Raw genomic sequence first — 10,413 nt, 5'->3', positions numbered from 1 at the left:
GGAGGGAACTCGCCATCAGAGTGGTGTATTCAATTTTACTCAAGTGCGCCAGGCTTGCGCTATTCGAATTACACCATATTCAGTGTTTTTTGTTATACTGTTTGACATACTAGAAACATCACCTTCCTAGTACCTTTTGCTAGTAGGCACAACGCCCCGCCTAAAGCTATTTTACTCTCTTTCGTTGGAGTACCGACAATACAAATCTGCGTCTGTACTGGTCAGGTGTGGAAGTGGGTTGGCTGCGCACGGTGGGCGTGGTTTTTTTATAGATATCATCTGTTGGGAGATAAGGATTCGGGAATTGTTACCTCCGCACTGGTTTGTAAGAGAGGTACGTATCAGGGTGTCCTGGTGATGTTCTGTCCGTTGCGCCAAACGCACTTCATCATGGTCTTATTTATGCGCGAGTGCCCTTATGCCTTGCGTGGGTCAATCGGAACGACATGCTTTTGAAAATCCAGCAGGGCTTTGGACAGGGCAGCATTACAGTCAATTGTAAGCAGCGGTGACAACTGTGTTTGGTGTGTCACTGAAGCAGCTGCCTTTAAAGTTTTATTTTTTATCTTTCCAATGGTAAAGTCGCTGTTGTCCCCTCTACAGATGTGGAGGGCATGTGACATGTATAACTGTGCACCCTCTTGAAGTGCCATTGATGGGAATGAAAATTATTAAGCAGGCATGTTCCCCTTCACCCAACATGTTAATGTGGAGAATGGACAAAGCACTAGTACATTAACTTTTGTATTGTTATAATAGGAGGCTTGCGTGAGCTGCATTTTGGATATATCCAGGGAAATGTTGTCTCGGTCAAGGCAAAGTACAGGAAGTCCCTTGTAAAAAAATTATCCACTGCTGCCATAAGCCAGCATGATGTGCACTGAACCTGAACTGAACCTGGTGCTGATGTGAGCTGGTTGTATGCCAGGATGAATTATGTTGGATGTTCAAATTTAATACCTGTAATTATGCTCACAATGGAATTTCCTAAGGCATTTGCTCCTGCGCCAAAATTGATGGTGCTGCCGAATGCTGAGCTCTGATATTATCAGCATACTCCTCGGATGGGTGTTCTGTTGTTGCTGCCACTTTGGCACTGATGTTCAGATGTAACATGTGATGTTATCAGTTTGGCAGGAGTTTGCACTAGGGGCACAGCCAAGGCCCCACACAGCCCCACCTTAGGCCCACATTTGTATTTTTCACTTGATAGGACTTCTGACAGAAAGTTGGAATTCAGTGTGATGTGCATGCATACCAGTGAGCTCCAGACCAAGGAGCTTCATGAGTTACATAGCCTTGGCTCCATGAATATAAGTATGAAGTATGCAGGCCATCCAGGTATCACTTTGACCATACCAGTATTTCAACCAACATTGCCTGCTGCAGACATGTGACTGAATCTGAAGGGTGGATTCATGATCCTATTGGTTGTCATGATTACAGGATCCTGAAAGGGTTACAGTTTTATATCCAATTGCAGGTCTTGTCCCAGATCTTGACTTGAGAAGAAAGTTTGTCAAACCTGAGGATTAGCTTGTTTGTTGGCCTATTTTGTAGTCACATTAAGTCATTGTCTGCCCCCCCCCCCCTCCCCCTCACAAACTAAATTTGTAGAACTATGCCTAAGTATCCCAGGACACTTATGTGGGTGCCAGGCTCATATCTGGCATACTGCACTTTAAGTCCATGTTCCCCTCAGGTTTGTCCATTGTGAGCATGCACATAAGCTGCAGTGGTGGGCAGTTCAGTGTCAGATGACCAGAGCTGAAGTGAATGCTAAGGAACTGAACTCTAGTCAGCTCAGTTGGGTTTGCCTCCATTTTACTGCTAGAAAGCCCTGCCCCCCCCCCCCCCCTTTCTGCAGGAAGTATGTTATACAGCATGTTCACAATTAGTGTGCCCCTTTTTCCTCACAATTTAGCATGGCCCTTTTCCCTTCCATATTTTGTGCTTTCATTGCATCCCCACAGTTTTGTGTGATTTGTAACAAAGTGGACTGAGTCCTCATTTGTGGTACATGCTTGCTGGCCCAGTTATTATGAAAAGCATTTATGTCAGTCTTATTGCACTTACATAGGCTTGATCATACCACAGTCTCAGCATAAGGTGTGATTGTGCAGATGGTTTGGTTTGTTGCTCCGTCATACATTGGCTACTGCACCGAGATCCCGGCGTTGATTAGTGGGCTTGTATTTTGGCATCAGTCACCGGGCTGAGAAGGTGATGTCGGCCACTGGACTGAGAATGCAGCATGGGCCACTGGGCTGAGAATGTGACGTCGGCCACAGGGCTGAGATTTCGGCGTCGGCCACTGGGCTGAGATTTCGGCGCGTGCGGGCTGTCATGCTTGATGTGTCTGATGATGACTCTTCTGCTCTCCAGCTGGCCCATCGCTGGTGTGGTGTGTGTACCAACCATGGCGGACGGCAGGCTCTCCAACACGATCGTCGCCGCCTCGTGGCTGACGCTGCTCAGCATACTGGCCGTCGTCATCGCATTCGCCACGCCCTGCTGGCTGGAAACGGACGGCAGCCTGGACCATCCCAAGTTCGTGAAGCTCGGTACGTGGCAGGCAAGCTGATCAACAGAGTTCTTTTGGAGTCAGTTACTTCACCTTAAGAATGGGAAATTGGATGTCTGTCTTGCATAGTTTTCTGCAATGTGACGCCATTGAGTTGGCTGTTATACTGACAGTCATTGACTTAATTGATATTATCAATGCTATTTTTGAGATATAATCAGCAACCAAGCACACATTTTTGTAACACACTTGATCAAATTTACTGTTGGGCCACCGTGTGCATCGCTCATTCATGTGCGTCTGTGCCGTTTGTTATATCTGTTGTCCACGCAGCACAGTGACGTGGCTGCGCATGCGTGCAGTGGCTTATCAACGGCCCTCTGTCGGGCGATGTTTGCGGTGGTATATGATGAGACCCGTTCGTCACGTTTCCCGCACAGGGCTGTGGACCGTCTGCTTTGAGGATTTCCAAGAGCGACTACGACTGTACGAAATGAGGTTCTCGGGCTGCCGTTGGGTTCTGGACGAGGAGTACCAAATCATCGACTATCTGGTCCGACCACGTACGTTTTCTAGAAGTGTAGCTACAGCATTCCTGGTCTGACCACGTACATTATCTAGAAGTGTAGCTACGGCAATCCTGGTCCAACCACGTACGTTATCTATAAGTGTAGCTACGGCATTTCTGGTTCGACCACATATGCTTTCTAGAAGTGTAGCTACGTCGTTCCTGGTCCGACCACGTACGTTCTCTAGAAGTGTAGCTACGGCGTTCCTGGTTGTATTAAGGACGGGAGTGAACGGCCTGACTCGAAACAAAGCGAAACGAGCACTTAGGAGGCTGTAATTTAGGCATAAAAATGGCTGAAAATTGCCCGTTTGTATTCAGCTAATGTACCTTCAGCAGCTCTTGGGGTTATAATAGTGAGAAGCACTTTGTTTAGGAGGTTTCATGGTGACCTTTCGCTGTAGCATGTGTATTGTTGTGTTTTACATAAGCGACTACAGCTAACTAAACCATTGCATGGGCTATGCGAGCATCACGTTCCGCTCTACGTTGTGAAGCGTGAAAACCGCGTGGACTGCGCATTACTGCCACTAATGTGCGGACGCAGTACGGAATTTTGCCATCTGAGGGCACATTTGGAATCTTGTGGCAAAGACGCACCGAACGAAATGTCGCTGTTGTATACAAGAAAAGCATAGCAATAGGCAACAGCTAAGGCTGATGCCTCATCTACTCACTACCCTCAACGGGAACGTGGGATTGCCAGCGTGAGGACCACATATCTCTCGCGCTAACAGCCAGATCTGTGTCCCATGTGCGTTTTCAGAATTCTTCATCGCAGTGCAGCTGTTCTTCACGCTGTGTTTCATGGCGTGCCTGCTGTCGGGCGGCCTGGTGGTTCTCGCCGTCTGCTGCATGGATGACGAGCGAGAGGCCCTCTTCCTGCGTATCATCTCCGGCGTACTGGGCGTGGCAGGTAACCGGCGACGCAAGCAGTCACAGCACGCCGTCACACGGCACCCAGCCCCAGTACCCCGTCAGACGGTACCCAGTACCCAGTGCCGGTACCCCGTCAGACAGCATCCAGCACTCCGTCCCGGTACCTCGTCAGACGGTACCCAGTACCCAGTGCCGGTACCCCGTCAGACAGCATCCAGCACTCCGTCCCGGTACCTACCTCGTCAGACGGTACCCAGTACCCAGTGCCGGTACCCCGTCAGACGGTACCCAGTACCCAGTGCCGGTACCCCGTCAGACAGCATCCAGCACTCCGTCCCGGTACCTCGTCAGACGGTACCCAGTACCCAGTGCCGGTACCCCGTCAGACGGTACCCAGTACCCAGTGCCGGTACCCCGTCAGACAGCATCCAGCACTCCGTCCCGGTACCTCGTCAGACGGCACCCAGTACCCAGTGCCGGTACCCCGTCAGACGGTACCCAGTACCCGGTCCCAGTACCCTGTCAGATGGTACCCAGCACCCAGTCCCGGTAGCCCATCAGTCGGCACTGTCGTCCGCCGCTCTGGCCAGTAAATATGTAATAGCTAAGGGCTTACGGGTCGCCTAAGCCAGATGCGATGTTTTGCTTTTCCCAATAGGTCCCCATGACTCTTCGTGACCGATGCCGTCCAGCGTGCGTGGCGCGGCAGGCGCGTGGCGACTGCGCCTGACTGGGCGGGTGTTCTCCAGCGGTGTGCGGCACCATATCGGTGATCACGTTCGGAGCGCTGTGCGCGGCAGGCGCGTGGCGGCTGCGCCTGACTGGGCGGGTGTTCTCCAGCGGTGTGCGGCACCATATCGGTGATCACGTTCGGAGTGCTGGGCGACTCCCGGGACTGGATGCCAGACTACGACCACAACAACCTCTCCTGGAGCTTCGGTCTAGGTGAGGCGGCTAGCGGGCGGGCCGACGCGCGGCGGCCAGCGCCCAGCTGGCGTCACAGTCGTATGGCTGCGTGCGTAGATGCCTGTACGCGTGCTGCTTATGGCAGTGTTGAATGGGAGCCACAGCGTAGTTGTCGGGATTTTAGTCAGTGGCGAACAGGCGGCCAGTGGGGTCGCTCCGATGGCGGTGATGCGGCCTCGTCTCGTCACCACCCCATAACACATCGGCGAAGGCGTTGACGTGAGACGGGCGACATTCCTTGACTCTAGATTGAGCGTCTTCGACCGCGAAGTCACAGGCAGCAGCTGCCCGCCGCTTCTGCTTGGTTCAAAAGCTTCGTTGGTGGTGTACCAGCTCTGCGTAGTGTTCTCAATGTCTGCGGATAGGTGTCGGGTGCAGCAACCCTGGAGCCCCCAGCAAGGCACAGTCCTCGATATCCTGTTTTTAATCGCCTTAAGCGACGCCTGTTTGGATTCCACCTTGAAACCTTTCGTGACTGGAGTGTGGCAGCAGACAAACAAAATCTAAAGTTCAAAGCATTTTAAGCAGCGGCGCGTGTTGTTGGTGTTGTTTTTGAGTTCTCAGACAGCAAGAGATCCCTGACCGTGGCGACTCTGACGTCCTGTCCGGCCAATCAGGGCCTTGAAAGTGGTTGCCAGTTCGATCTGACATTTGGATAACGTCGCACAAAAGGGCGGCAGGATTAGTGGGCAGCTGCAAACACTGGCCATTCTCAGAATAGCACGCTAAGCTCCCAGCTGCCATGGGCTGAGCATCGGTGGACATCAGCAACCTTGCGAACGCGGAACAGGGCTGGCTCTCGGCATCCATGCTAGATAACGTGGAGTCCCAGCATACATTCACGCATGTATTCAGCGTATATTCAAATAGTCGGTAAAACTGTTCAGGCGTAGATTTGTTCAGAGTAGTTTAGACTTTCTGTTCATACAGGTGTGATGATTATTGGGCGAGTTGTTCCCTATCGGCGTAAAATGTTCAAGCGACGCTTCGGCCAGCTGTTTCTCCGCCTGTTAAAGTAATCTTGATGTTCGATTACAACACCCTCACGTGCTCAATACCACACCGTTTTCGTGATTCGGGCCTGGCGACGCGCCTGGCTGCTGAGACTGTGTGGCGTCGCTCGCCTCTCACAGTAGCAGGGAGGGAGGGCGCCGCGGAAAGTTAGATCCCGCTTCTGGTTTTCCCGGATGTACAGCTTAAGCACTGCATTGCTCGTATCCCTCGAATACCACACCACCTGTAGCATTGGTGAATAGCAAGCGTAAGGATGAAATTTCGGTATGGGCATGAAGTATTAATATGGCGCAGGGTAGTTGTGGTTTTTATGGCGGAGGCAGCGATAAATGGTTATAAATGTCACACAATGGTTTATAAATGCCACAAATGGTTTGTAAATGCCTGAAAATCCGTCAGTTTATATGTAGTTGCACCTATCCATTGTGCTGGTGGCGGTTGCCTGTTCTTCTCTGTTGAACTAGTCTGGTGTCTTTTCGCATTAAATGTGTGTTGGCCTAATGATGCGCGTGGTATTTAGTGCTTACTTGGGGGTTATTGGTGCTGGGGTGTGCGTAGGCGTACCACCTGTCTGTATGTATTCAGGCGACGGTAGTGGCACATGGTTTCCTAGCGTGCGTGCGTGCGTGCGTGCGTGCGTGCGTGTGTGTGTGTGTGTGCGTCCTCGAACTGACCTGTGGTGGTAGTGCGCTTTCTGTACCTCTGCGGATTGTTCCAGCTTCTGTGACCTGAGGTGCTCACAATGGGCTTCTGTACCTAGCTTGAGGGTTCATGTGCACCGCAGTATCTGGCCCTTGCAGTGTGTGCCCTCGCAGCAGACCTGTGTGGGGCGCGCGCCCCTGCGACTGGCCCCGTCCCCGTCCGCCCGGTGCCCGCTCCTGAGCGCTGAGCGGCCGTCCCCAGGCGTGGTGGGCGTGGTGCTGGCCGCCCTGGCCGGCCTGCTGTTCTGGGTCGAGGCACGCGTTCAGTACCGCATCAGGCGCCTCCAGAAGACCGCCAAGCCGGCGCTGGCGTCCACCGTCTGACTGTAAATGGCGCGCCGACCTGGCGCCGACGAGCACTGCATGCTGGCACGCGCACCTGATCACGAGCGGGCCGGGGGGCCGGTGTGGGTGGGGCGGGCGAACGCGGCGGCGTCCCGCGCCGCCGGCTGATCACTGCTCCCGGGCTGGACCGGCTGAGGTCGAGGCGCGCAGCCGTGTGGCGCGCCTGGTGCCGCTCCGACGCGGCGGAGAGGTGGCGCGGAGTTGTGCACGCGCGGGGGATGGCGCGATCGTCCTGCTCCATGTCAAACCCGGCCACCTGTTTGCTGGCACGTCCAGGACTGAGATCTTCCGGGCTTTCCCAGCTTGGTCAGCTTTTGACAGGTTCCGTGCTATGTAAAAACGTGGTTGGTGGTGGCATCGTCGGATTTTGGAAGCTTGTCACTACTTGGCGTATGGTGTGTGGCATGTTCACGTTTGTACAGTGCGGCGTTTTTTGTTAACATATAGCTGGAAATACCATTTTTTCTCCGGTGTTTGGGGGTAACTGAGGCCAACAAAAACGTTCGGCAACTTAAAGGCAAAAATTGCGATTTTAAAGGAAGCTGCTACCAGCAGTTAGGTATGTAAGTTTGTAAGTGTTCAGATGTCAATATTGTTATACCAGTTCAGGGTTAGAGCGTCCGACAGCGTAGTCGAATGTTCATAGTTCGGCTCAGCGATGTGGGCTACGACTGCGACATGCCGTCGTGGTGGTGGCCTCCACAGAGTAAGGTAGCCTACGTTTGAGCCGTCAGTTACACGCGTTACATGCCCGTAAATCAGTCGAGACTCGGGGGCGGGAGTGCCTCGTTTCGAATGGCACGCCGCCTACTTTGGATAGAATCGTGACATTCATCCATGCTTGTCGATTTAATTCCACGCTTGAACGTTTGCACCAATGCATTGGCACATCAGCCCTGCCGGACCGTGCTGCTCATGCCTGCGTTCCCGCCACCTCCCCCCCCCCCCCCCCCCTCCCGCAACACGTCAGTGTCAGCCGGCTCTGCCTTGCCTTACCTTTCGCATGGCTTGCATTGATGGCGGCCGCCTGGCTTCGTCCCAGCCTCGCTTGCTCGGGGGGGCGGTGTCTCGGCCGCCTGGCCTCGTCCCAGCCTGGCTTGCTTGGAGGGGCGGTGTCTCGGCCGCGGCGGCCAGTGGTCCTGGGTAGGGCCAAGTGCGTCAAGTCGCTTGATGTTCTGCCGCGGAGAGACTGTGCCCTTGCGATGCCTGCCGATGGCCCTGACGCATGCTGCATGGACGAGTCCATTGGCAGTGATGGACTGCGGTATGGCTGTGTTGTGCGCTCCGTCCTCGATATCATCAAGTGTTTCATCTCAGATGGTAGTTTTCTTGCCGCGATTTCCTGTTCCTCCTCGGACGGACAGGGCAGGTGTAGCTTGAAGGTGGGATTGAAAGTACTCATTGATTGCAAGAGCTCATGCGTGTTCCAGAGATGTGCATTATCGCCCAAATCATCAGAAGCACCCGTCTCCGTGTCAGGGCACCCCCAGTAGCCAGCGGCTGGGGGATGGCTGATGCCGGCGCTGGAGCCACCACTGTCCTGCTGACACGGTTGTGCGCACCCCCAGCGGCCACCGGCAGCATCCTGCTGTACTTCGCGGCCATCCTGTTCTGGGTGGAGGGCCGCCGTGAGAATAAGCGGGACGGCTTCGGCTTCGGCGCGCCCCCCGTCGGCTACGAGCCGTCCTCGCAGGTGTGAGCCGCCGCCGCGACCGACGCCAGCGGCGCCGCTGGAGCCCGCAGCTGACGCCTGCCGACGCCTGCCGACGGGCGGCCAGGCCCGAGCGGCAGCCGGACCCCCGCAGCGGCCTTGTGTCGGCCTACCGGCGAAGGGCCGGCGGCCCTCGGCCACCGTCGGCCACTTCCGACTGGGGAAGGGCCGGAGTTCGAGAGGGCAGGCCGGCGGGCGGCGCTGGTGTGTGTCCGCACCACAGGTGCCGTGTCACACGCAGTTCTCCTTCTCAAAGAGTCATGCGGGCTTGTAAGGCTTCATTGCTTCTGACTGGCTGGCAGCTTTGGGGGGGATTTAACACCCAGAGGTAACCTGCCTGCTCATTGCACCGCCGGCTGGGGACCCCGATTGGTACATGCTTTTTGGAGGGTGGCGTGGGGTGGGGAGGTTATTTTGTGTGTTTTGTATGCAGCTACAACTTTAACTCTGGCAGCCTTTCATGAGCAGACCAGGTGGTTCTGTTTTGTGAAGAGGCTTTTACTTGAGGGACATCGTGGTACTGCTGAAGGGACCATCCCTCCCATATTAATTGCTGAGATTTACATTTTAGCATGATGCTCCGCAAGATCTCGAAAGAATCTTGTCTCCCAAACGATACTCCAAATTTGATTGTACAAGGTGGAAACCATGAAAAAGCAGTCACCTGATCTTTGTTTAAAGTTTTATCAGCATTTGCGTTGCAGGATTCCGCCGGTCGTGCCTGTAATGGCATTGTTACCAACCTTTCACAATTATTTGTGGATATAGTAGTAATGAAAGCCCATCTCATTGTCTGATCCCGAAATTTTGCGTGAACAGACCGGTAACGGCGGCCGGATCAGGTGAATCAAAGTAGCCGGTAACCCGGGAGACAACTTCCGTCGAAACCTGAGGCGCGTCGTGTTGTGGAGTAGTTGGTATGCATGAGTGGTGCAGCATTGTACAAGGCTGCGTTTTTGGAGACATTTCTCAGTGTGAATACTGTGGAGCGTGATCCGTGCAAGCCAAGTTCCATTGTATCCGTCCATGATAACGTCTGGAACAGCACCGTCCAATCTTCGATCTGTTGTGATTTTCTGGCCTCGATGGAGATACCCGACGTATTTTTATACGACCATTGTAGCATATCTATCGTCGTGTTTGTGCCGGTACACACCGTATCTATTCACATGTATCACGTAGTTCCTGGGGTGACGCCACCGTAGCGTATGAGGGGCCACGCCGCCAACAGTCTTGGGATTTCGCAGTGTCCGTGTGGTGATAATGGCAAAATCTATGGTCTGCTGTGCAAAGGGGAAACAACAGACGTCAGTCAATTCCAATGAAGCCCCCGTTGTGTTCAGTTATCAGCTCGTGGCCTCGCTCCGTGACTACGTCATAGGTGGCCAGCCGTTTTGGCTAGCTGCGCGTATAGCGAAGTGTAGTTTTTCTTACACAGCAGAAGGGACGTGCTGCGTAGGCTGCTCATTTCCCTCATGCGACCCTGTTTGTGAAGTGTGACGTACTTTCGTGACACGAATCTCTCCCGCGAATCTTTACGTCTTGTTGCACACATTGAGCGCTGTGTTCATTGTACCTCACACGTTCGTATAATACATTCATGAAGAAGCGTGCTCTGTCTGGCTGCGGATGCCGCGTTGCTGTGCTGGTAATGTCCACGGTGCGGGGAAGGTGTGCAGAATACCGGTGACTAGGGCGCCCATCA

At 53.8% G+C, this 10,413-nt stretch overlaps 1 protein-coding gene across 3 annotated transcripts; it reads left to right on the top strand.

Annotated features, from left to right (window-relative positions):
* The first annotated feature begins 41 nt into the window (after positions 1-41).
* Positions 42-10,319, top strand: kune (claudin). 3 transcript variants are annotated; one of them, XM_037227117.1, is made up of 7 exons: positions 431-498; positions 2,386-2,564; positions 2,965-3,087; positions 3,859-4,008; positions 4,812-4,916; positions 6,855-6,978; positions 8,566-8,650. In XM_037227117.1, the coding sequence occupies exons 2-6, from the start codon at positions 2,420-2,422 to the stop codon at positions 6,974-6,976; spliced, it is 645 nt and encodes a 214-aa protein (XP_037083012.1). In that variant the 5' UTR covers positions 431-498; positions 2,386-2,419; the 3' UTR covers positions 6,977-6,978; positions 8,566-8,650. The 3 variants fall into 3 exon arrangements, with proteins under 3 accessions (XP_037083013.1, XP_037083012.1, XP_037083010.1); XM_037227118.1 differs by lacking the exons at positions 431-498; positions 6,855-6,978 and adding an exon at positions 42-334 and having other exon boundaries at positions 8,566-10,319; XM_037227115.1 differs by lacking the exon at positions 6,855-6,978 and having other exon boundaries at positions 433-498; positions 8,566-10,319.
* Positions 10,320-10,413: the final 94 nt, after the last annotated feature.

The sequence above is a fragment of the Pollicipes pollicipes genome, unplaced genomic scaffold, assembly GCF_011947565.3.
Source record: "Pollicipes pollicipes isolate AB1234 unplaced genomic scaffold, Ppol_2.1 Scaffold_5724;HRSCAF=6776_pilon_pilon_pilon, whole genome shotgun sequence".
NCBI lineage: Eukaryota > Metazoa > Arthropoda > Thecostraca > Pollicipedomorpha > Pollicipedidae > Pollicipes > Pollicipes pollicipes.
The sequence above is the reverse complement of the archived record's forward strand: the minus strand, read 5'-3'. Positions and strand labels throughout refer to the sequence as shown.